The sequence below is a fragment of the Balaenoptera acutorostrata genome, chromosome 13, assembly GCF_949987535.1.
Source record: "Balaenoptera acutorostrata chromosome 13, mBalAcu1.1, whole genome shotgun sequence".
NCBI classification, from domain to species: Eukaryota; Metazoa; Chordata; class Mammalia; order Artiodactyla; family Balaenopteridae; genus Balaenoptera; species Balaenoptera acutorostrata.
Window position 1 is genome coordinate 52821956 of NC_080076.1, and position 27124 is coordinate 52849079.

The 27124-nt window shown below is 43.0% G+C and overlaps 1 protein-coding gene across 9 annotated transcripts in view; it reads left to right on the forward strand.

Annotated features, from left to right (window-relative positions):
- ANKRD29 (ankyrin repeat domain 29) overlaps nt 1–27124 on the forward strand; it is a 62753-nt gene that overhangs the window by 30458 nt on the left and 5171 nt on the right. For 6 of the 9 annotated variants that reach the window (XM_007197618.2, XM_057527187.1, XM_057527186.1 and 3 more), the window contains 7 exons: nt 1797–1895; nt 3121–3219; nt 9297–9395; nt 14138–14236; nt 22106–22204; nt 23810–23905; nt 26486–26584. In XM_007197618.2, the coding sequence (XP_007197680.1) occupies nt 1815–1895; nt 3121–3219; nt 9297–9395; nt 14138–14236; nt 22106–22204; nt 23810–23905; nt 26486–26584 (672 nt within the window). In that variant the 5' untranslated portion in view covers nt 1797–1814. Of the gene's footprint in view, nt 1–1796; nt 1896–3120; nt 3220–4209; nt 7573–9296; nt 9396–14137; nt 14237–22105; nt 22205–23809; nt 23906–26485; nt 26585–27124 lie in introns of those variants that run through there. The other 3 variants (XM_057527185.1, XM_057527180.1, XM_057527182.1) reach the window with 3 other exon arrangements.

A 27124-nucleotide genomic window follows, 5' to 3' on the forward strand; every position in this document is an offset into this window, starting at 1 on the left:
ACCTCTCACGTAAAGGATACACTCATAGCTTGCCTGTTCAGACTGGCTTTAAATCAAGGAATCTTCTGTCTGAATGCTGAATAAAAATGTTCTCACATTCAAGAGGAAGTTAGTAACTCCAAGTTTGCTACTTTAATCTTGAAAAACATGGAGGAAGAAGTCCCCCTGAATGATGGGTGGTACAGCCGACATGAAGGTCTTACATTCAAATACCAAATGTGGTCACATGGGGTAGAAGAATATCATAAAGCACTTCTGTGAAGCCACTAGCTCTTCTTGATTCTACCTGTACTTTTACTTATAGCAAACAAGACTTTCCCCAAACTAGGATTGTCTTTCACACGAGTCAACAAAAACCAAATAATAATCTAACATTTGCTGAGGCATCATAATATTATTTTAACATCTAACTCTTACTGAATATTTAACATTACTAAGCTAAGCACATTGCCTGAATTACTGCTTTTTCCCATTTAATTTAATCAGGCAGATACTTTTACTATTCCGCATTACAGATGAGGTGAATGAGCCTTTGAAAGCTCCGATAACCAGCCCAGAATCATACTGTCAGTGACCACTCAACTATACTGCCTTCCTACAAAATCCCACAGATGTATTGAATATATAGCACGAGGCTTCTAAGAATCACCACCCCGTACCTAGTGAGGCTTCCTCACAGGCAGAGCCGTCTGTCTGTCTCGTATCCTCTCCACAGAAGCAGGCTGCTGACCACACAGGAGAGGTAGTTCAGATTACAGTTTCGAGCCCTTGAAAACAAATGTAAATTAAACCACAAAAGTCCACTTGAATTGGAATATCAGGTGGTACGTCTCAAGTCCTTGAATCTTAAAGCTGGCAGAGACCTTGGCAATCATATCATCCAGCCCCTCATTTTATTTTTTTAATTTTTTATTTTTTTATTTTTGGCTGCGTTGGGTCTTTGTTGCTGTGCGCGGGTGTTCTCTAGTTGCGGCCAGCGGAGGCTACTCTTCGTTGCAGTGCGCGGGCTTCTCATTGCAGTGGCTTCTCGTTGCGGAGCACAGGCTCTAGATGCATGGGCTTCAGTAGTTGTGGCACGTGGGCTCAGTAGTTGTGGCTCGCGAGCTCTAGAGCGCAGGCTCAGCAGTTGTGGTGCACGGGCTTAGTTGCTCCACGGCATGTGAGATCCTCCCGGGCCAGGGCTCAAACCCGTGTCTCCTGCACCGGCAGGTGGATTCTTAACCACTGCGCCACCAGGGAAGCCCCAAGCTCCTCATTTTAAAGATGAAGTAAATGAGCCCCAGGAATTGTGAGCAGTGTGCCCCAGGTTACGCTGCTGGTTGATGACAGAGATGGACCCCGGGGCTCCCAACTCTCACTCCTGTAGTCTCTCGTTGCATCTTTACCTGAATCAGTTTGAAAATAAAGAATTCTAAACTCAGAAAACCAACTAGTACCACTTAACCCGCTTTTTTGCATTAATAACAGTGTTTTGGCTCAGGAATCATAAAACGAGGCCATTACATCACTGCTGCCTCAAAATGCAGTAACCATGGTTCACTTGGACTGTGTGTCTGAAGGTAATGGAAGTAAGTGAATGTTTAAATTGAAAATTCCAGCCTCAGCAATTTGTCACTGTGCTTTTTCCTGTTTGGTCTGCATTATAAGATTATTCACGAGACACTTTTATTTACTGCGGGAGATGTTGCGCTCAGCTCGGACGTGTCCTGGGAGGAGCTGACGTCTGCGGCATCTTCTCCTGGCCACCTCTCTGGTGTCACATGGCCTAACTGCTCATCTGTCTCTCCCCCACCCAGCACGGCACAACGCTCCTCATGGTTGCCTCCTATGCTGGCCACATAGGCTGTGTGAGGGAGCTCATCCTGCAGGGAGCTGACATCAATCTCCAGAGAGAGGTAAGTCAGGTTTTGCACGTAAGAATAACGCAGCTCTATTTACAATAGCCAGGACATGGAAGCAACCTAAGTGTCCATTGACAGATGAATGGATAAAGAAGATGTGGCACATATATACTATGGAATATTACTCAGCCATAAAGAGAAACGAAATTGAGTTATTTGTAGTGAGGTGGATGGACCTAGAGTCTGTCATACAGAGTGAAGTAAGTCAGAAAGAGAAAAACAAATACAGTATGCTAACACATATATATGGAATCTAAAAAAAAAAAAAATAGTGGTCATGAAGAACCTAGGGGCAAGACGGGAATAAAGACACAGACCTACTAGAGAATGAACTTGAGGATACAGGGAGGGGGACGGGTAAGCTGGGACAAAGTGAGAGAGTGGCATGGACACATATATATACATATATATATGGTCTTTATATTTATCTGTTTGGTTCCAACTGCTCAATTACTGTTCTTGGAGATGAAAACTATTGTGCATTGAACACAGTGGCCCTTGAGGACTTAAGTGTGTTGGGTTTAGAGGTAACCTGTGTGGTGCAAATAACGATGACGTGTAGGTCCCTGGTGACCCCCAGAATTCCCTGAGCCAGGTCAGTCTGGAAGAATAGCCAAAGAGAGGCCCTGACCTCACCCCGCGTGTTTTGGAAGCTGGAAGAGAGTGCCCGGCAGTGCTGTGGAACTGACGCTTAGAGCAGACTTCTTCCTCGGTTCATCTGTAATCCATTTTGCAATATTAGAATATTTGTCTCCTGAAGATGTACCTGCCATTGTTTTCTTTAGTTGGCTCTCTAGACGCATAGCATTTGCACACTTTGGTAGTCTCTAAAATTCATGTCTATTAAGAAGGTGAGGGATTTCCCTGGCAGTCCAGTGCTTAGGAGTCCACGCTTCCACTGCAGCGGTCATGGGTTTGATCCCTGGTCGGGGAAGTAAGATCCTGCATGTGCACAGGGCAGCCAAAAAAAAAAGATGAGAGTCTTCCTATTCTAGCCCAGTTTCCTCATGCAGACCTTGTTACATCTTAACATTTCTGGAACCCAGCAGCCTCCACACTGGTCACTTACCTGAACAAGGAATACAGTCTGTTCAAATATAGCCCCCTCCTAGGCTGGAAGTTTATATACAAGGATTTTGTTTTGTTTTGTTTGCAAGCATATAAATCAAGTGTAATGTAACCAAATATCTTTTAAAACCAGCCTGTCTCTCTCTCTCAGTCAGGTACAACTGCCCTGTTCTTTGCTGCTCAACAAGGACATAATGATGTTGTGAGATTTCTCTTTGAATTTGGAGCATCCACTGAATTTAGGACCAAAGTAAGAGAATTTTCTTGATTTTATACCTTGTTGAATTTCAGCAGTCATGAGTTTTCATTTCTCTTCATCTATAGTATGAATTTTTGCTTTGCTTTTTACAAGATTTTCAAGCCTAAGAAGGTGGGTTTCACAAGGTTAAATTGTAATGATTCAGGGGTAGTCCTAGGAATCCAATTCAAAACATGACATTTTTACTTTGGGCTCACAATTGGAGAACTTGGGGTGGGAGGAATTGCTTAGATTCTTTCTTGTACTGGTAACTTTCTACTCTGGGACACTGAATTTTGTTATCCGGATGGATACAGTAGCAGGTGCTTTATAACTTGCCCTGTTTTCATATGCTTTTTTCTGCTTCAAGGTTAATCCCAGTGCTATGATAGGAATTGTTGGAAGTATTAAGCCAATCCTAGTGACTCTGAGAGATTTCTAAGCAGGGTTTGGCAGGCAGTTTACTTTCTGAAATGTCCTCACTGAAATATATAACATATGATTACAGTTTATATAGTTGGGCAAGGAATTGTGGTTCTTGCTTTGAAGAAGTCATTCATTCTTCATGTTTGACATGTGGATAAGAAAACTGAGGCTGCAGAAAGATAAATTTTGTGTTCACAGCATGACTTTTCATGATAATGTTTTGTAGTAGAAGAATTTGAACTGCCAACACATTGTAATTGAAAACTTATTTCTGTCATAAAAAATTACTTCAGTCATAAAAAATTCCTGAAAATTTGCCCTAGTTGGAAACTTTTAGGTTTTCTTAATTCATTGTATGTGATATTTTGATATCAAGGGAGTTTCCAGTGGAGTTTTTTTTCCTGTTAAAACACTATTAAGTAGATCTGAATTTCAGAAAGGGTTTCTGTCTTTTCTAAAACCTACTGTTGGACTGTGTACATGCCTCCAGACATGCTGAATATAATATACAGTAATCCAAAATACATGTGTACACATATTTTATATTAAATATTATTTTATTTTTAATTATAAAAGTGATAGGGCTTCCCTGGTGCCGCAGTGGTTGAGAATCTGCCTGCCAATGCAGGGGACACGGGTTCGAGCCCTGGTCTGGGAGGATCCCACATGCTGCGGAACAACTGGGCCCGTGAGCCACGACTACTGAGCCTGCGTGTCTGGAGCTTGTGCTCCGCAACAGGAGAGGCCACGATAGTGAGAGGCCCGCGCACCGCGATGAAGAGTGGCCCCCGCTCGCCGCAACTAGAGAAAGCCCTCGCGCAGAAACGAAGACCCAACACAACCAAAAATAAATAAATTAATTAATTATTTAATTTTAAAAAAAGTGATACAACTAAAAATAAAAAGTAAAGTTCTACTAACCTGACTCAACTCTGAACTACGTCAAATGATCATGTGTGACCACATGGCTGCTTCATTCTTCTTGGCTAACAAGTTAATGCGGGCCTTTGTACATGAGCCAGTTTGTGCTGTCCCAGAAATCCATGGAACATGGGGCCCAGGGCGAGCAGTTCCACATGTTTCCATTAGGTCAACTGCAGGTGGCCAAGAGTTTTCCATGGGAAGAAGACAGTGTCAGGAGGCTTTGAGTTTTAATATGATCCTGTCATCAAAACTGACTTTGTGTCAACAACTGTTCTCATTGTAATTGAACCTATGTCCCCAAAAATGTGGTTTTTTTAAATAAAAGGTATCAGCTCTTCTATGACCATCATCATGTTTTATCTATTGTCTAAACCCATTAGGCAAAGAGCTGGGAAGATTGACACAGCAAAACTTGGGCACGGTGTTCGTTGCTGCTAATAGCTTAATAAGCAACTTCTTAATGCCCACCCACCTCCACCTCCACCCACACCCACCAGCCTCAGCCCTCCAGTCTCTCTCCTCCATTCCCCACCCTTCAAAACGCAGCTCTTCCCACCACACAGCCGGGCCCTTGCTGAAGCCTTACTCAGCCATGTGCTTCCCCCAGCACCTTGCCTGCCTGTGAGTGCAGGACCACGTGCAGCAGTGTTTCTCCAAGGGAGGCCCACCTGCCTCCTGCACCTCCCTGTCACCTCACATGGCTGGTCAAATGCCTCTTTCTGGGCCTCACTCCAGACCTACTGAATCTGAGGGTGGGGCTGCAAGGGTAGCCACTTTGAATAAACACTCTATGCCCAAATTTAGAAACCACACTATCTTTTATTTATGACTCGTATTTTAGGACCAGATTCCACGTTCTTGGATTGTTTACAGTTAGCTCAAATGTCCACATACCCATTCACAGAGCCAAACAAACAACACAACAATCCTAGATGGGAAAAGAGAAAGCTTCAGCCCAGCACCTGAGAAAAACCATTAAGGGCTTCACGGACTTCCCTGGTGGCGCTGTGGTTAAGAATCCCCCTGCCAATGCAGGAGACACCAGTTCGAGCTCTGGTCCGGGAAGATCCCACATGCTGCAGAGCAACTAAGCCTGTGCGCCACAACTACTGAGCCTGCGCTCTAGAGCCCACGAGCCACAAGTACTGAGCCCGCGTGCCGCAGCTACTGAAGCCTGCGCACCTAGAGCCTGTGCTCCACAACAAGAGAAGCCACCGCAGTGAGAAGCCCGTGCACCGCAACGAAGAGTAGCCCCGCTCCCCGCAACTGGAGAAAGCCCACACGCAGCAATGAAGACCCAACACAGCCAAAAAAAAAAAAAGAGAGAAAGGGTTTCAGTTGACCACAAACTCAATGAGTCAGTATTTGGTGTGGTTGGCGTAAAAGCTAATTCTAATTTAGGCGCAGAGATAAAAGTAGAGGAGATGTCTACAGATTCAATGCAATCCCTATCAAATTACCAATGGCATTTTTTACGGAGCTAGAACAAATCATCTTAAAATTTGTATGGAGACACAAAAGACCCCGATTAGCCAAAGCAGTCTTGAGGCAAAAAAATGGAGCTGGAGGAATCAGACTCCCTGACTTCAGACTATACTACAAAGCTACAGTAATCAAGACAATATGGTACTGGCACAAAAACAGAAACATAGATCAATGGAACAAGATAGAAAGCCCAGAGATTAACCCACGCACCTATGGTCAACTAATCTATGACAAAGGAGGCAAAGATATACAATGGAGAAAAGACAGTCTCTTCAATAAGTGGTGCTGGGAAAACTGGACAGCTACATGTAAAAGAATGAAATTAGAATACTCCCTAACACCATACACAAAAATAAACTCAAAATGGATTAGAGACCTAAATATAAGACTGGACACTATAAAACTCTTAGAGGAAAACATAGGAAGAACACTCTTTGACATAAATCACAGCAAGATCTTTTTTGATCCACCTCCTAGAGTAATGGAAATAAAAACAAAAATAAACAAGTGGGACCTAATGAAACTTCAAAGCTTTTGCACAGCAAAGGAAACCATAAACAAGACGAAAAGACAACCCTCAGAATGGGAGAAAATATTTGCAAATGAATCAACGGACAAAGGATTAATCTCCAAAATATATAAACAGCTCATTCAGCTCAATATCAAAGAAACAAACACCCCAATCCAAAAATGGGCAGAAGACCTAAATAGACATTTCTCCAAAGAAGACATACAGACGGCCACGAAGCACATGAAAAGATGCTCAACATCACTAATCATTAGAGAAATGCAAATCAAAACTACAATGAGGTATCACCTCACTCCTGTTAGAATGGGCATCATCAGAAAATCTACAAACAACAAATGCTGGAGAGGGTGTGGAGAAAAGGGAACCCTCTTGCACTGTTGGTGGGAATGTAAATTGATACAGCCACTATGGAGAACAATATGGAGGTTCCTTAAAAAACTAAAAATAGAAATACCATATGACCCAGCAATCCCACTACTGGGCATATACCCAGAGAAAACCGTAATTCAAAAAGACACATGCACCCGAATGTTCATTGCAGCACTATTTACAATAGCCAGGTCATGGAAGCAACCTAAATGCCCATCAACAGACGAATGGATAAAGAAGTTGTGGTACATATATACAATGGAATATTACTCAGCCCTAAAAAGGAACGAAATTGAGTCATTTGTTGAGACGTGGATGGATCTAGAGACTGTCATACAGAGTGAAGTAAGTCAGAAAGAGAAAAACAAATATCGTATATTAATGCATATATGTGGAACCTAGAAAAATGGTACAGATGACCCAGTTTGCAGGGCAGAAGTTGAGACACAGATGTAGAGAATGGACATATGGACACCAAGGGGGGAAAACTGCGGTGAGGTGGGGATGGTGGTGTGCTGAATTGGGCAATTGGGATTGACATGTATACACTGATGTGTATAAAACTGATGCCTAATAAGAACCTGCAGTATAAAAAAAAACAAACAAAACAACTAATACTAAACTTTCATTGGGTTATTTATATGGAAATATGTTAATATAAATGTTTCAGATATTACATGAAATTTCTAAAAATCTTATATTTGTATTTGTATGGAAATATGTATGGAAATATGTTAATATAAATGTTTCAGACATTACATGAAATTTCTAAAAATCTTATATTTGTATTTGTATGGAAATATGTATGGAAATATGTTAATATAAATGTTTCAGACATTACAGGAAACGTCTAAAAATCTTATATGTTCTGGTATAATGTTATAAGTAATAATCCTAGTTATTACTTTAAAATGTATATCTCAGAAATAACTAATTTTCTTGTCAACTGCATTATTATGAACTTTCATCAAATCTTTAACCATGGTCATTTTTAAGTCTTTTGTCATTTACAGACAGTTCTGGGTGTACTCTGATGATTTTGCAAATATGTTCCTATAAAAGGGTTTCATCTTCAAGAAATTCATGGAAAAGACTCTGACAAGTACAGGTTTCTGGTAACTGACTGTACTGCTGAACTGAATGAATAAGCATTTTCAGAACTCTAATGAAAAACTGATGAACTCATAAAAGTGCTAACAAAAGATCAAGATGAAAGAAAAAATTAATTACATGGGACTGAGTGAACTGATGAGGATGAGTATAATTTTTGTGACTTTCTGTCTGAATTAAAAAAAAAAAAATCCCACAAGGACTCAGAGGCAAAGAATATACAAATCAATTTTCACTGCAAAGTAAAGGAGCTGTTACAGTGGAGGATTACTGGACTGAATGTCAATATTATGACATAGTATGAGTGTGTTTCATGTTTGGTAATTGCAATCATTGTTGCTTTTGTTGTGGTCATCCATGTACAATGCTTGGTGTCAGTCTATTTATCTCTTGTAAAAATAAAATACAGTGTGTGTGAAAAAAAAAAAAAAGTAAGCACTAACAAATTAAATATTTCTAAATATAAGAGAAACTAGGCTAAATGGATTTCAAGTTCATGTGATCTGAAAAATATTTAATATTAAATTAATACCTTGTATTAAAGCTAAAAAAAAAAAAAAAAAAAGTAGAGGAGATGGAACCAAGGAATGTCCCATCAGGCCGCATCTACTTTACAGTGCTCTGTTGAGTCCTAGCACCCACATATTAAAAGAGGTCTGGACAAATTGGCACATGTTCAAAGGAAAATGCAAAGTAGGAGAGTGAGAAGCACATGGATTAGGCTGCAGTTATCCCCGCTTTCAGTGCATGCAGATCTCGTCCCGTGAAGGCAGGGGCCCAAGAGGGCTACTCCCTAAAAACACCTTAATCTCAGAGACCTACAACTGGGTGGACCCACAGGGAGAAGCCAATGTTTGTCAGTTGGGTCTCTGGTGTGAAACCACAGGAAATGATTATGGTGATTCCAACACACGATTGGTACAGACTTTCTGTTCTGTTTCCTTTATTGAGAGGCAAAGAGATGATTCTGCGTTTGACATGAGAAATTTCTAAATTAATTGTAATAACTTAGCAAATAGCTATAATATATCTCAAGCAAGTCACCCCAGTATACAACATAATGATGTCTTTAAGATGAACTCTGTCATGATTATAAAGAAAAAGTAAAAGAGATAAAAGAGGAAAAGTGAGTTTGTTATTATGTATGGGAAATTCTTTTCCAAAGTTCTCACCATGTGAAGAGCATCTGCTCGTAAAATTTGTGCTCTCACTGTTTTTAACGCGTTTATACTTCTTATGACCGCAGGACGGGGGCACTGCCCTACTGGCCGCCAGTCAGTATGGGCACATGAAGGTGGTGGAGACCTTGCTGAAGCACGGAGCCAACATCCACGACCAACTTTATGTGAGTGTGTTTCAAGGGGGCTCTCGGGGGACACTTGCTCATTCCCTCATCACACATAGCATTGCAGTCTATGCCAGAAGTGGCATCTGATACAAATTATTACAGTTATCAGAGAACTTCAGGGGAGTTGTAAACAGTGTAGAATGATAGAGAAATTAAGAAAGTTGGTGATTAAGATAAGACCAGTGGATTTAGGCATTAGGATATATGTATTAAAAGAGCAAAACAGTCAGAGGTCACCAAAGAGACCAGTACTGAAGTCAGAATGTAAAGGGTTAAGAGAACGGGAGGTCAATGAGTAATAGTAGAAGGACAGCACTCACCTGAGAAGTATTAAAACAAGAAAGAGAGAAAGTTGATGCAAGATAGAAGTTTCACTCATTAGTTATATGCTCCTTTCCTTCTCGACAACCATAGACAATATAAATGCATTTATGTTTTACCGGCATCATAATCAAAGATGTCATTAAAGATGTCAATCTACTATATCATTAAATTTTTTTTCCAGGACCAAAAGCATTATGACATTTAAATAAAAATGTTCCTGACAACTTTATCCACCCTTCCAAAGTTCAATACCTATGAAATGAGTGATGGGGGAGGATCCTCTTGTAACAACCCTGTTGAGGATTTGCTCCAGAATTTCTTGTCTGATCATCTCATGGATCTGAAAGGAACAGAAGAACCAATAAAATATTCCTTGGTGACCTTCAGCTTACAATTGTATCAATGCCTGTTAGGCAGAATAAAGAACAGTTTGAATATGGGTAAAAAAAAAAAAAAGTGACATCTGAGACATCAAAGGAAAAAGATAGAGTTAACCATGTGAGCTTTTTCTATGTAGAAACCCATAATCTTATTTACCCATCTTTGCTCTGCCCTTTTAAATCTCTTGCACATATGATATATTTCATGTACCTATGTAATTAAGAGCGTCAAAAATAATGGGATACATACTTATTTGTAACATGACAAGCCCAGTGTATGGACTTGCTGAAAACCAAAACAAGTCCTCCTGTTGTAGAGTTATTTGGGAGGAAGAACACAAAAAAGGAGAAATCAAGTTATTTGGAAGAGAAGTGAGGATGGGTGAACGAAGACCTCTGAAATACATGCACGCCATTGACCCTGAAAGGCATCACTGTCAGTGTGGGTCTGTTTGCAGCTAACTGGCAATTAGCACGTTACCCAAGCATTTTTTTTTTTTAAACATCTTTATTGAAGTATAATTGCCTTACAATGGTGTGTTAGCTTCTGCTTTATAACAAAGTGAATCAGTTATACATATACAATATGTTCCCATTTCTCTTCCCTTTTGCATCTCCCTCCCTCCCACCCTCCCCATCCCACCCCTCTAGGTGGTCACAAAGCACCGAGCTGATCTCCCTGTGCTATGCGGCTGCTTCCCACTAGTTATCTATTTTACATTTGGTAGTGTATATATGTCCATGACACTCTCTCACCCTGTCACATCTCACCCCACCCCCTCCCCATATCCTCAAGTCCATTCTCTAGTAGGTCTGTGTCTTTATTCCCATCTTGCCACTAGGTTCTTCAGGGCCTTTTTTTTTTTTTTTTTTTTCCCTTAGATTCCGTATATATGTGTTAGCATACTGTATTTGTTTTTCTCTTTCTGACTTACTTCACTCTGTATGACAGACTCTAACTCCATCCACCTCATTACAAATACCTCCATTTCATTTCTTTTTATAGCTGAGTAATATTCCATTGGATATATGTGCCACATCTTCTTTATCCATTCATCTGTCGATGGACATTTAGGTTGCTTCCATGTCCTGGCTATTGTAAATAGAGCTGCAATGAACATTTTGGTACATGACTCTTTTTGACCTATGGTTTTCTCAGGGTATATGCCCAGTAGTGGGATTGCTGGGTCGTATGGTAGTTCTATTTGTAGTTTTTTTTTGTTTTGTTTTGTTTTTTTTAATGTGATGATCCATTTATTTATTTATTTATTTATTTATTTATGGCTGTGTTGGGTCCTCGTTTCTGTGCGAGGGCTTTCTCTAGTTACGGCAAATGGGGGCCACTCTTCATCGCGATGCGCAGGCCTCTCACTATCATGGCCTCTCTTGTTGCAGAGCACAAGCTCCAGACGCGCAGGCTCAGTAGTTGTGGCTCACGGGCCTAGTTGCTCCGTGGCATGTGGGATCTTCCCAGACCCAGGCTCGAACCCGTGTGCCCTGCATTGGCAGGCAGACTCTCAACCACTGCGCCACCAGGGAAGCCCCTATTTGTAGTTTTTTAAGGAACCTCCATACTGTTCTCCATAGTGGCTACCCAAGCATTTTTAATGGTCACTCTAATTCCGTAGAATTTATGGCAAATGTTATTCTGGTTTTGGAGGAAAAACTAAAATATGGGGAGATGAAGTGACTTGACAGTCTCATGGTGAGGAGTGGAAGAATTCCTGCTTCCAGTTGTCTAGGAACCATATTTTAGGCTTTTGTACCACTAGACGTGAGCCCTATGCCCAGGGGTGCTATGCTTTCATAGACGTGTAATGAGATGTGTGTGAACTTTTCCATTTGAACACCCTTTCCAGAGTTTACACAGATACCTCTGACAAATCACCAGCCTCTTTGAAATCCATGGAAACTAGCCTTAGGCTTTGCACTTCAAAATCTGTTACCACTCTTTGAACCTGTAGCATTCCTGGTTCAATGACTAAACTACTTGACTGTGGCCTGAAGGAGTGATTCTCAACTCTGGCTGTCCATGAGAACCAGGGAGCATTAAAAAAAATTCCACTTCCTGGGCCCACTCCTGACCAACTAAGCTGGAGTCTCTGATGGCAGCTTGGGCAACAGGTGGTTCTGACATGGGGCTACATCTGAGAAACAGGGGTCTGCAGCTCTGTATTTCTTCAACTGTATATAGTGAAGTTGTATCTGAGAGTGTGTATGAGTATATGTATGTGCAGGTTGAATAGGAAGAGCCCCTGTCTTTGGAAAAGGAAAATGGGTTATGATTTTCGTAACATTACCATTAATAGTCAGCAGTCCAAATTGACTGTGGGTATAGATTTTGTACTGTTAGATAACATTCTTCCATAAGGCTCCTTGAAGCAACACTTAATTTTAGAAATGTAGAGTTTGGGGAGATCCCATTCCCATGGTAAATTCCTCTCTGTTATAAGGTAACATAGAAATTTCATGCACCAGAACTTCCATTTTGTATTAAGACTTTTACCCTTACCTAAACAGTCCAAATATAAATGTTTCCATTAAAAACAGTTGAAATACAGGGCAGGGGGCAGGGAGTGTCAATGATTCTTGAAAACTTCTAAGAACAGAAATGTGTAACGCACAGTAAAAAAAAAAATCCAATGCATGGAGATCCGTTTTGGAAAATTCCTAAGAGTTATCAGCTGCTAAGGGCAGGGAAGACTTTCTGTGGCAACACAGTAAGAACAGCTGGAAATTGTATCCCATATCAAACATTTGCTTAAAAATCTGTACAGGCTGAGACTTCCCTGGTGGTCCAGTGGTTAAGACTCCGAGCTTCCACTGCACGGGTGAGGGTTTGATCCCTGGCCAGGTAACTAGGACCCCACATGCCGAGTGGCTTGGCCAAAAACAAAGAAAGAATCTGTACAGGCTGATTACTTTTTTAATGATTGCGTTGAGGGCAGTCTGGCGGCTCAGCTGACACCCACTGGAAATTCAGCACCCTCTGCCTGGTTGGACTTGTAGGGAAGGTGCTTTGATCCTGTGGTTAGTGTTCCTGACATGAGGGGTGGTAATTAGCTGGGTTAACTAGTTTTCCACTTAGGTCTGAAAGTAATGAGGCTCACTCTGTCCTGTGAATGCTGTGTGAAGTAAGCACCTGGACAGGAGGCGCGCTCTCGACTGACCCATGTACTTGCTGAAATTAACCAATGATACGTCTTCAAGAAAAAAGAAACGCCCAGAAGATGTACAGGCTCCGTTAAAAAGAAAACTAAAGAAAATTGGAAACAAGCACTTGCTTTGGGCTTTTTATGCACGACTGCTTAGTCGTTTGTATAGGTATTGTTGGCGCCTGCTGGGCTGGCACGGAGAGAATTCATGGACATTCTTACCAGGGTGGGAATTTTGGAAGCATCTTGTGTTTTAAAGCTTAGAGGAACTGCATGTTGGGAGAACATGGATAAGGGAGCACGAAAGAGAAAGGAGTAGGGAATATCTAATTAAAAGGATACTTTTCATTCCCAATTCATTAAAGCACACAAAATAGATTTGAGGGATTTCTTTTTTGTTTTTTATTAACAGATTTTATTCTGTTTTTTGTTTTTTAATGAACACTTAGCGCTTAGTGACAAAAGGACTGCAATGGAAAATTGTGTTAAATGTGTATGTTTTTTAAGTCTAAGTACAAGAGGGTGGACTCTGAGATCATGCAGCAAAAGCAGAAGGCAGCTAATGAGAAACCTATGCAGGCAGAGGAAAATGATGATTATTTGGAAAACCTGAGTTTTCCAACTAGATGTATCATAAGCTGTATGACCAAGATTTTACAGAGTGAACAGTCAATTACATATGTCATAACTCATCCTTATACAACTGTCTATTTTAAACCTTACCTTTCAGCCTGACTTAGTGTGATGTTTTAGAACTGTTCTTCAATGAAGAAAACGCCACACATGTTAAAAGGGGGGAGGGGAGGAAATAAAACTCTAATTTCTTTTATAATAAATGTGAAAGATGACTTGTTAACACTTTCAATTTGCTATCTGTCAGGATGGAGCTACCGCACTCTTCCTAGCTGCCCAAGGTGGTTATTTGGATGTGATTCGATTACTGTTGTCCTCAGGAGCAAAAGTCAACCAGCCCAGGCAGGTAATGTTTGCGCGTATGCATCTCGGGGCGGTAGGCGGGGCAGGCCTGCGGTCCTGCGGCAGCACCTGCCTAAGATAACCAGTCAGCCCTGGGCGTCTTTAAACCCTTTCGCCTCTGGGTAAAAGTTCATCTTTGATTAGGGTTTTCCCCCTTCTTTGCTTTGGGCTCACCCGAAAGCCTATGAAATCAGGCTGACACCACTATTCAGGATGTTTGGCGTTGGAGGTCAAGTACATACTCTGCCACCTCCTGTTCAAATAAATGATGGCTGTACTGGGGTCAGGAAAGTAGGCTAGCCTGGGACATAGGTAAACAGAGGCGGGTCAGGTAGCCTTGCCCTTGCTCAGTCCCTCTGCTGATTTGCTGCCTTATCTCTTACCCACCACTTCTTGTGCTGAGCCAAAGAGGAGTCCATATTCTTGGAATCATTACTGGGTTCTGCATCTTCATCTCTCATGATTACAACACCATTGAGACTTCATTTACCAAAAGAAGATGTTATCTGGCAAATCAGTTAACTGATACTTAAAGGAACAGGACTACAAGGTAATACAGGCCACATTTATGAATGGTAAAGAGCCATCCAAATGTAAGGCATTATAATTAGCCTCTCATAACTATTTCTGCACTAATCCATTTGTTTTTAACGAAACATTTCATATTAAGGTAACATTACTTTAAAGGTAGTTTTCTAGGGAAAAGTCAAGCTGATAACTTACCAATAAATGACATGCAGGCAGATTCCCACTGTCATGTGGCCTGATATGGGAAGACCTGTATGCTCGTTAGTGAATAGCTATAGGAACCTTAAGGTCGGCCTGAGTTCTTGGCCACAGGCTTCTTCAGACTTTAGAAATCCAAGTGCATAAGGAACCTGAGAAAAGAAAGAGCCTTTGGGCAAAGCGGATTGGAGGTCAGGAATCCTGAGTTTTAGATCCAACTCTACCACTAACTAGCTGTGGGGTTTTGAACAAGTAAATGAACCTCTCTGGACCTCTGTTATGTTATCTGAAAATTAGAAGGCTGGACAAAATGATCCTGATAATATCTTCAAGTTCCCAAATTTTGATAATTGTTTTATTCAATGTTCAATCTGTATTTCTTGAGCACTTGTCATGTGACAGACACTGCTATGAATATAAGATCATAATTTGAGAATTTTAAAGATGTTCTTAGGTTTGGATGGCCCCAGTAATACTCCTGGGAAAGGATGCTTTTAGAAAAAAAATAGCACTTCCATACCTGCCAGTGTTGACACTTGGGAATTGGAATTTAGTATTTTCTTGTTGGTCCTTCTTTTGAAATCATTGATTGATTCTGAATCAGAAGTTTCATTTTTGAAAATTAATGAAAGGAATTTATTTTAGATTGCTTAAGTTTGATTTGGAGGCCATTATTGAGGGCACCACTGTGAATTTAGAAATGAGAGATTATCAAGATGGTCAAGTCTCTCTGTACATCTGGCACTTCAAAAACTCTGGTTGTAAAGATGCATTCTTTGTACGCCTAAGGTGCTGTTTGTAAAACACCAAGTTGACATGAGAGATCATATTTCAAATGTTGCCTGAATTATGTCCATTTAACCCTAAATTGAGTCGTGTGATGGCATTACAGCCAAGAAGTTAAAGAGTAAGCCAGCAGTGCCGTGGTAGCCGCAACACACCGCAGCTGTATTTCATCCCTCAGGGGTGAGGATAACCTGGGCAAAGTGGGCAACCCAGCCTGGGAACGGGAGGAGCCCACCCTTGGGTCAAGGAGCAAGTGACGTGCCTTTCCAACAACCGCATCTAATGCAACTGTTTGGAACTGTGAGTGTCCAGATCTGAAAAGATGGTGATTTAGGGAGAGGTGTTTTATAAAATAAGAATTGCTTTAGGGGGGAAAAGCGATGAAATTTTTCCTTTTCATAGAGTGCAGTAACCCCTCTGTACCCTCACACCATAATCTTTTTACTACCGCAAGCTTATAGTTAAAGGTGATCTAGCCAGGTCAGACTAGTCCAAGTTCTGTCTTCTGTAAAAGAATAAACTTTGCAAGTTTAATTCCATTCCAAGAAAACAAGAAGTGTCAGAAATACAGCAAAAGTGATATCAACCCCTGCTAACTTTGTCACAAGTTATGAAGAGGTTAAAAAAAAAAGTCTAATTAAAAGTTTCCATTAAAATGGCCTGTACGTGGTAGACGGTTATATAGGTAGGACATTTGGAAGCCAGTGTTTTATTCTGAAATCTCAGCTGACACACTGAATCATTGTCAGAAAATTCTTGAATTTACAAAATAAGGACAAGGATATTTGCCTGGTTTAATTTCTTAATATTTTTAGATAAATCTGATTTCTAATTTTTGCTTCGCCATTCCAAGGAGTCCTGACATTTTATGGTACACTGTGCCAAGATGTGAATGAAGCTGCATTGAAATTATTCAGCTAACATTTGATCTGAGCTTCAGGGAACCTGAGTGGTAGTAGGAATGACTTTTCCTTGTAATTCTATCGCTGAAGAACTAACTGAAAACCTTCTTAGTACTCTTCTAGAAGGAATCACATGCATAAAGCAAGCCATAGGCAGATTTTGGAATGACTAATTTTTTTTCCTTCTTTCTTTTTAATTTTTTATCCCTGGAAAGACTAAATTACTGTTTTGAAACGTGAAAATTTTCCCTTCTAAGCTGTCCTGAATAAAGAGGTCAAGAGTCACAGACATAATTGAAATCCACAGTCATTTAAAACTTCATTTTCAGTTCTTTCTATGTGTCCTCACCAATTAGACTTGATATGACTCAAACCTTTTTAATCACTAGCTGAGATGGCTAATTAGTCTGTTTTCCTACCAACAAAATGCTTTGACATATACTTTTCCCAACTCAACTCACGCAGCCCATTAACATGATGCTTTTATGGAGTGGCGAAGGTCGGACTCTGTTTACCTGGGGCTGAGATTGGCCTGTCATCACTCATCTCTGTCTAGTCCTCTTAATATGCTGATCAGCATTTCTTTGAAGCCTGACCGAAACGCCATCTCATAAAGTACCTTCTCTATCAGAAGCCTTGGTTTGGACTCGTATGCAGAGATGCTGGGACCCAGACAGTATCCTTTCTCCCAGGTTGTAAGCTTGGAGGGCAACCCAGTGGTGGGCAACGGGCAACATAGAGTCAGCAGATGGGTGCAGTGTCCTGAGGGTTCCGAGAAGGGAGCAGACCACAGTAGAGAGGCCCTGCTGCTTGCATGCCCTCTACTCTCAGAAAAGCCGTGTTGACTGCCAGAGGGCACCCTGTGGCCTGGGCAGAGTGCCCATAAGTCCTGGAAGGCCGCAGGGCATGGTGATCAGCGACTGGGAACTGGAAAAAGGCTCCGATACAGCGCAGGCTCCTGAGCAGGACAGGAGGATTCTAAGAGCCAGCTAGGAAGCCAGAGCCAGGTCTCGGGGCTGGGACTGAGGATGGGGGAAGTGAGCAACTTGGTAGTTACAGGGATATGGATAAGAAAAAGAAACACAGGCCCAGTTTTGCTTATGAACTGTATGACCTTGAACAAATCGCTTTCTCTCCCTGAATCTCATTTTTTTTCAACTGTAAAACCATGATAACAATGGTGCCTTTGCTGTAGGAATACTGTGAGAATTAAAAAAAATAAATAATCCCTGCAAAACTCTTCATGCAGTGGCCAGTATAAACCGAGTACCTAGTAAATGTTAGGTATGGTATTATCATTTCTATTCCATCCAGGCCTTCCTGGAATAGAAAACTCGTCAGAAATCTAGGCTGCTCTCTTTCCCTCGTAAGCCAAGTTGTCTCTGTCATCTCAAAGTCCCTTCTTTCCTCTCTTTCTCTCTCCCTACTCCTTTCCATTTTGATCAGCTTCCTCTGCCTTCGTATCTTGTATGCGGTCCCCAAGTTTACAGGTCAGACCCCCAGGCTCTTGGCGTAGCCATGTCACTGTCGCAGCTCATCCCTGCCCTCCAGGCCACAGTGGCCTGGCTGGCCTGCCCATCCTCAGTCTCATCACTCGTGGCTGGGAGAATGGTTCAGGGTGTGGGCAACGCAGGCATCTAGTGACATCTTTTACAGATTCATTTGCTGGACCAAGGACGCAGAATAGAGGGACCCAGTACTGAGAAATGGGCTCCAGGGCCGGTAGCAAAGGTGTCTCCATATTCAACCCCCTGTGTTACTGATGAGGTTCCTTATAATCTCTTGAACCCCCAACTTAGAATAGAATTGGTCCTCAGCACTTGCTGTCTGGCTCGAGCCTGCAGGTGAAGTAGCCTAAGTATAGGTACTGGAAGGCAGTAGAAGCAAAGAGCTAGTGCCACTTAATATACTTATTGCCATGGGAGAGAATGGCTTTATGGTTTATATTCTTTTTTCTAAATCATCTTTAGGAGCCTAAATAAGACCAAATAAAATTTAGTCTCTAATACAAGTCACATCATATACTCCATCTCATGCTGTGACCTCTCTATAAAAATATATTAGAGGAGGGCTTCCCTGGTGGCGCAGTGGTTGAGAATCTGCCTGCTAATGCAGGGAACACGGGTTCGAGCCCTGGTCTGGGAAGATCCCACATGCCGCGGAGCAACTAGGCCCGTGAGCCACAATTGCTGAGCCTGCGCGTCTGGAGCCTGTGCTCCGCAACAAGAGAGGCCACGACAGTGAGAGGCCCGCGCACTGCGATGAAGAGTGGCCCCCACTCGCCGCAACTAGAGAAAGCCCTCTCACAGAAACGAAGACCCAACGTAGCCAAAAAATAAATAAATAAAATAATAATTAAAATATATATATATTAGAGGAGACTTGAAAATATTATCTCAAATGGAATGAGGGAATAACAGAGCTGGAAGGAACTGCAAAAGTCCCCTATTTAACCATCCATCAGGTGCTAGAAGCTGATTGGTAATCAGCCACTGTCAAACCTCTCCAGGCGTGGGGAACTCATTACTACCTCATCAGCTCATTTAGTCTTTAACCAGCCCTCCTTATCATTCCTTTCTTACATTGAGCCAGTGTACCACTTGGTATGCAAAATCAGTCTAAATTTTTTTCCACTTGTCATGCACACAAATAGTAAACAACAGCTGTCATAACCCAGGTGAATCCCATCTTCTTCAAGCTAAATGTTCTATTTCTTAAAAAAAAAAAAAGTGCGGCTGAGATTGTAACTTCTACTTCATGACAATTTCTTTGATTTAATATACTTTAAAACTGTATATTTTTGTCAAGAAGTATTTTAAAACTTACATAAATATTTTCAGATGTTGTTCCTACTCCGATTCTCTCCAAAGCTCTACAAAAAAGAAGCTAGATCGACTTAATTGCCCTCATTTTTATTATGAAGCCATCTTCACAATGAAGATTCTGACTATTGTAATAGAAGGAAAATATATGACAAAGCAGAAATTGAGGTGTACGGAAGAGGAAAACCTCTCCTCTTCACAAACTAGATAAACAACTGATAAGTAATTGGATCTGACAAGAGTTCTCTAATTCACGTTCAACTTCCTGGGTTCAAAACTCAGCTTTGGAGAAGTAAGCACCAGCAAGGAAATACACAGGTTTCCCCCAAATCTCATTTTCCCAATCGTTCCTACCTGATCTATCAGTTATCTCACAGGGTAACTGGGAGAATCAAGTTAAATAAAGCACATGGAATGCTTTGTAGACAAAAGTACAAATTAAATTACTTACTGTTTTTCATGATAAATAATATTCAGATCCATTTTCTAAGCATCTGTTGGCCACTCCTTGTGCTTAGCACATTTCTGTATGTTTTCTCCTTCACCAATATCTCTGTGAGGCTAATGTTTTCGCAGAAGGGGATGAGGCTCAGAGGGATTTCCCTAAATTCTCACAACCAGGAAGTGGTGACTTCTTTTTCCACCTACTGTGACTATTGCAATTAAGGTGATAACATTTGATAAAATATCGAAACATTACTGTTATGATGTTAATAGTTGTTGCTAATATAGCACCTCTCAGCACTTTCCCACATGTTAGTGTCAATTAATAGAATTTAAAAACAACCAAACCCTTGGAAAGCACGGGGAGCAGCCTGCTGGCTGCCTTTCCTCGCCTGCCCTCTGGCGGTGATGACAAAGAACAGATGAACCCAGAGCGGGCAGGAGGGGAAAGTGCATCCGCACCTGAGCCCAGGAAAATCCTCTGTGGAGCCCAGACTCTCTGTCTGGTCTCCCGGGGCCCTGCCCACAGCCCTTGGGCTGTAGCCAGCTGGATTTCCCCCAGATCCTTCTAGGCTCCTGATTTGCCATCACCCCACCCAAAGGTCTTGGTCCTCTGTCCCGTTGCCAGGACAGCAGTGGGCAGTGACCCTGTGCCTGCTGCAGGTGGTACACTGGAGTTGAAATGATATCCTCCAGCAGAAAGTGAAACTTTAGCTTCTGTACCTGAATCATCTTGCTCTTCAGCCCGCAGTCCCACTGATGAATAATTCAGTCTTATCCGACTAAGGCAGTCTCTTTGGGTCCCATTACCTTAATTGCGTTTGAGGTTAAGGTTAGTCAGTTCTGGGTTCTCCCTCTTCCTGACCTTCTCTCCAGGTGACCCAAGTTCTCAGAGGTCATACTATCACCCTGGCATTGGAGTTGGGGTGGGGATGCTCATGTCTGCTTCTTGTGCTGGCTTGTCAGCCTCCCTGGTCCCTGAGCATCTGCATTGGTCCCCAAAGGTGCAGCTGGTCCACCATATGCGGGCCCTGCCATCATCTATGTCCCTGACGTCCCGTGGCCTTATCTCCCCAACCCCGGCTTACTCCAGGCCGCTGTTCAGCCAGCACTTCTGATTTCCCACAGGCAGGCAGGCAGGGACTCTTGGGGGGATGTGGGCCTGGGGTATTGGGGGCGTGTCCAACATGGGTCCAGCCGACTCCCACGGCCGTTTCTCTTCTACCTGTGAGGCACCAGCCAAGCGCAGAGCTCCTTAGGGGGCTTGCAGTGTTCCTGGGTTTCATTCCAAGAACAGGAGAAAATCCTTTTTTCCTATCTGGAATTCACTCTAATTTATCTGGGTGTTTCTAGCACCCTAGCTTACCCAACCCAGATTCAACCCAGAGCAGGAGGAAAACATAGACACTCATGACCCTGCCTCCCCCATCGCTCTCTAGTGCCTCCCTCCTGCACTAGAAGAGTTTTCTAGTTTCCTTTCTGTCCAGCAGGAACCACCCTCCTTCCTGTCAACTCCTTCTCTGTCCCTTGGATGTTTCACCTCTTCTTCTCTGGAGCAACATACCTCAGCTTCATGGCCCAGTGTTCACAGAAAAAGGGTCACTGGGCACATAATACACAGCAAGTTTTACCAAAACTATCAACCTGCTGTAGCTGGGCACTGTGCGGCAGCCCCCAGAAGACACAGTATCACATCCTGCATAAAATTATGGTGCCTGAGAATGACATGGCTTGGGGGGATTCTGGACGCAAGAGCAGAGTGGGAGCAATGTCTTTAGCTTTCTGACCCTCAGACCGGCCTCAGAGGAAGTCGCCCCCTCTCCTGTAGGAATGCGGGGGCCCCACGAAGCAGGGTGTGTTGTGAGAACCCACCCGTAAAGCAAACAGGCAGAGTCTGGGCAAAAATCAGGACAGGCTGGCCTCTCCCCGGGTTTGTCGAATTTGGTTCTGCTTGGTATGCCTGCAACACAGCCGCTTCCCACGCGTGTTCCCTGGAGCCCCGCGGCACTCTCGGCCGTGAAAGGTCCTGCCGTGCAATGGCTTTTATAAGCCAAGATCTGAACCCAAGTAGTCCGGGCACTGCCAAATGCCAGCGTACTTACGTGGGTTAGAGTCAGCCTCGTCGTGGGCCGTTGGGAGCCCTCCCCCGGGCGTAACCCGCCGGTCCGTGGATGCTGTGTCCTCTCCCCGCAGGACGGCACGGCGCCGCTGTGGATCGCGTCGCAGATGGGCCACAGCGAGGTGGTACGGGTCATGCTGCTGCGCGGAGCCGACCGCGACGCCGCCCGCCACGTGAGTGCGAGGACCGCCGCGCGCGCGGGCTCGGATGGGGACGCCTTCCACTGAAGCCTTGACCTCCGAGTTTAACTCAGCCGAAACGTGCGGAGGAGACGCAGCTTTATTCTGTCTCTTCCTCACCGGGGTTGTCTCCCAACCTCCTCCTGCTCTTCAGCAGGAAAACAAGGGAAAGGTGTGAATCAGTTGAAACCTAGCAACTGCTGCTCAGTCCCTCTAAGGGGAAAATGTTGAATTCCTTGAGATCCTCCTCCCCCTGGGCTGACCTCTGGATGACTCGGGAGGACCAGGTAGGAGACTCAGGCCTCGGCTGCCCTTGGGGATGTGTCCCCCAGCGGCTGCTGGTCTGCCTGGCGCTGCGCCTCCTGTTGGCCTCCAGGCCACAGTGCAGCTGGCTCGCGGGGTCTGTGGTTTGGGGTCCTCGGTGCCCCGGCTCCCCGAGCTGCAGACCCCCACACCACATCCCCCATTGGCCTCCACTTAGCCTCTGTTGGGGTCACTTCATTTTTTTTTTTTTTTTTTACAGTATCTGGCCTTTTTGCCCTTAATATTACCCTTGCCTGTGTGACCCCGTCTACTCTCCAAGTCTGAGCCCACAAAGGGGGAAACCAAAAGACACATTCCTGACCACTTCTCTGTCCTCTCTCCCACTCTCTCTTTTTTCCTTCCCACAATCTCTGAAGTCAGAAAGGAAAAACCCTCTATTCTCATCTTCCTCCTGATTCCAGCCAAACCTTTAGAGCAGCCTGGGGTGTTTCCTTTACTACAGGAGAACTCTGTGAGCAAAATCCTCCAAATACAGAAATTGATGCGTGAAAGTAGGAGAAAGGGGGAATTGGAAAAATCTCTTCTCAGGCCAGAAAAGGATGACAGAGCTTAATATTAATTTTTGAACTTGTCTTTGCATTCTTTTTTAACAGATTTCAATCTATCCCCTTCCTACTCTCCCCCCATCACCACTACCACAGGCAGGCAGGTACCCAGGAAAGACTAGAGCAAGGCTGTATACACGGGAAGGCAAAAAGAAAAGCAATTTAAAATTTTAAAACAGTAGATACAGTTCAACAATTATTTAAATCATTAAAAACAGTTCAACTGGGAATTCCATGGCGGTCCAGAGGTTAGGACTCCGCACTTTTACTGCCGAGGGCGCAGGTTCAATCCTTGGCAGGAAACTAAGATCCCACAAGCCGCACAGTGAAAAAAACTTTAAAAAAAAAACAGTTCAACAATTAATTTCTAAGTCATGAACTGCAGAGAATGCCTCTTTAGTCCATCTATGTTCTAAAAATATCCTCCTGAAATTCCCCTTGTTCCTGTACCCAATATTCTAAGGGACTAGAAGACCATGAATTCCCAGATGGCAGGGTTCGAAGATAATGTAATAAGTCACATATTTTGTCTGGTATCCTTTCACGTAGAATTAACTGTTTAATATGCTCTAAAATGATTTTAGATTAAGAGACATTGCAGGCCTGTACTTTAGTTTACACATTTTGCCTCCTTCTGACAAGCACATTCCCAGTTCTCAACCAACATTTTATTATTATCCAACACACACATATGTTAATAATCAACTTTTCTTTTTCTCTCTCTGTAAAGGATGGTACAACAGCATTACTGAAAGCAGCCAACAAAGGGTATAATGATGTTATAAAAGAGTTGCTGAAATTCTCACCCACCCTCGGTATTTTGAAGGTAAGACCTACAGAGAAAATTTTACCACCCTGTAAAAGAGAGAGGTTAGAAATTTAAGAAGTCCACACTGGGGACTGCAGTAGAATCTGGGTACCATTTGCATGGTTAGTTGTATTCCTGAGAGAACATGCCTACAACTTGTCCATGTTAGAGATTCCTGGGCACTGGTAGAAATGGGAAGGTAATAAAAAGAGTGAACCGGAGTCTGTAGGTACCTAGTTTTCTAGGGGGAAAAAAAATTAAACAATTGTACTGAAATTGCTAAATTGGAAATCACCCATATTGATATATCATTGGAAGATTTGTGAAATCCTCCACAAATGAAACACGTGATTTGTGTCCCAGAAAACATGAGGGATAGGAACTCACATTCCTTCTCTTCATTATCTGGGGCAAAGAACCACATTGTTACCTTAGGTGGAATGAAATAAGCCTCAAACATGTGGACACGTCAGAAAATGTGTCATTCTGGAGGGCTGGGTCTTCCAGAAAACAGAGCCCCAAAACTCCTTTTTTAAGTTGTAATCATTTTGGATTAAAATATTTCTCAACTGGAGTATCTACCAGAGGTTGGCAGTCTTTTTCAATAAAGGACCAGGTAGCAAATATTTTAGGCTTTGTGGGCCATACAGTCTGTGTTGGAACCGCTCCACTCAGCCATTGCAGAAAGCAAGCAGCCATAGAAAATACGGCAACAGCCAGAAGTGTGGCCGCATCCAATCAGACTTTATTTATGGATGTTGTATTTCTAAAATTTTATATTTTTACGTGTCACAAAATAGTCTTCTTTTTTACATTTTTAAAATACTGAGCTCATCAGGATGTAGAAAAACAGGCGGGACAGGGGGAGGGGGGAGCTAGATTTGTCCTGCGGGCTGTGGTTTGCTGACTCCTGGTATACGCTCTAGTGTTTTGTTAAGTAGAGGACACCAGACCTGTTCTAAACTTGGGACAGTAGTTTAGCACTTTTTTGGATTTATTGATGTATCTGAAGTCTACTTGCCCTTCGGATGCCTTCTGTCTGATCTTTATGTGTTTAGGCTCCGTTGTTGCTGTCAGCTGATACGGAGCTGCTGTTGGTGTGCCTTTCTCTCTTGCCCCAGTGAGCTAATTCTAATCTTCCATGAGCTTGCGAGTCAAAAAAGCTGTACGTTGTACTCGTAAAAATTGTTTGGAAAGTAAGAATAAAGTCTGTGAAAATGAATTCTCTATGAATAAAAGAAACTAGCTTCAGAAGTGGACTTCGTAATATCTAGTCGTGTTGCAGGCGGCTCTTTTTTGGCTTGGTTTTTCATTTATTTATTTATTTTTGGCTGTGTTGGGTCTTCGGTTCGTGCGAGGGCTTTCTCTAGTTGCGGCAAGCGGGGGCCGCTCTTCATCACGGTGCGGGGACCGCTCTTCATCGCGGTGCGCGGGCCTTTCACTATCGCGGCCCCTCCAGTTGCGGGGCACAGGCTCCAGACGCACAGGCTCAGTAGTTGTGGCTCACGGGCCCAGCTGCTCCGTGGCATGTGGGATCTTCCCAGACCAGGGCTCGAACCTGTGTCCCCTGCATTAGCAGGCAGATTCTCAACCACTGCGCCACCAGGGAAGCCCATTGGCTTGGTTTTTTATTCTTAGCCACACTGCACTTTGGCAACACTGATAAGTCAGTTAAGCTTTTGATAAGTGAAATATTACCAGATTACTGTATTGCCGCACATGGCAAACATGGTAAAGCAAACAGGGAAAATGGCTACTTTGCTGGAGTTTTTCTCTGGGTATGAAATTTAACCTGCCTACAAGATCAGAAAGTGTTTTACGTATATATATGAAGTAGTTAATTTGAAAACTAAGCTTGCATTTAGGTACTATTCACAGACATATTTACCTTCTAGAACAGATGTCTTGTGACTGCCCATCGTTCTTATATTGGGTTTGTTATATTCTCTTTTCCCCTTCCAGAATCCAGCTACACGCTGCACATAGCTGCTTCCTTATGTCAATAAATATTTGCAGTAAATTCCATAAAATGTCAGCAACCTATCCACTAGACCGCTCAGTACCCAGAAATGCTTCAACTCAAGGCTGGGGTCGGGGGTGGTCCTCAACGCACCTACTCTTACTCTTAAGCCGTGTAGCTCCCAGTCGCTCTCCTGCCCACCTGCGCGTGTGGAGCGTGTACAGCTGGGTTGACAACTCGGCCCGTAGGTGAGCAGGCTGTTCCTCCAGCCTTGCAGAAGTGTGCTCACCAAAAGCACAAAGACCTTAAGGAAAAAAAATGTTTGACGTAGCATTGTTGTTTTTCCCACAGCAAGTTCTGATGCCTCCACAACAGACCAAGTGAGCATGAAGTCATGTACACGCTGGGCAGATGCCTCATTTCACTTGCAAAAGGTTATTGGCAATATTTATACTGACCATACACGGTGTCCCTGAGGACACTGTACTAGGTGCCGATGTGACTTGGAAAAGGGAAGATAAGGATGAGCAAGGCTCTAGCATTACAGTCTCATCAGGCAGGCTGGTCCGTGAGGAAAGCCAAGCCGCGTGCTGATGCCTGTGAGCTCTCTCCTGACACACACTGTCCTTTTCTCCTAGAACGGGACCTCGGCACTCCACGTGGCTGTGCTCAGCGGAAATATTAAGGCAGTCGCGCTGCTCCTGGAAGCAGGGGCAGACCCAGCCCTGAGAAACAAGGTACCGTCTTAGTCATCTTTTCCCTCCATCAGGCGCCTGTGCAAAGAGATAAGGCAGCGTCTGCTGAAGCCAAGACAGCATCTCTGGCTCCAGTCACTATCCTCATCCTTGGGCATAGTAAGGGCATAAAATGTTGTCATTATAGGTTATGAGTGAGCAGTACATTTGGACCCAGAGGATTATACTAAAACCCCTATATTATCAATGATTTTCAGGTAACAGTGGGGCGGGGGTAGGGGGCAGCGGTTGTGGGGAGTAAGGTTATAAGTATTCTCTCATCAGAGAAGTGTCCTAAAAATGTCAACGTTCCGGTAGTTTAATCACCATCCTCCGTGAGTTGGATACTGGTCCCTTGAGAATTGCCTGTGCTCTATTTGGTGACCTCATGGGGAAGATGTTGCTTTTTATATTGTTAACAGGACTTTGCCCCACAGTTCCAAAACCAACCCATATTTTTTTTAATTGAAGTATAGTTGAGCAAAACCAACCCATATTTTTTTATAGCTCAAAATTTTTCTTAGTTTTCAATTAAGCCAAACT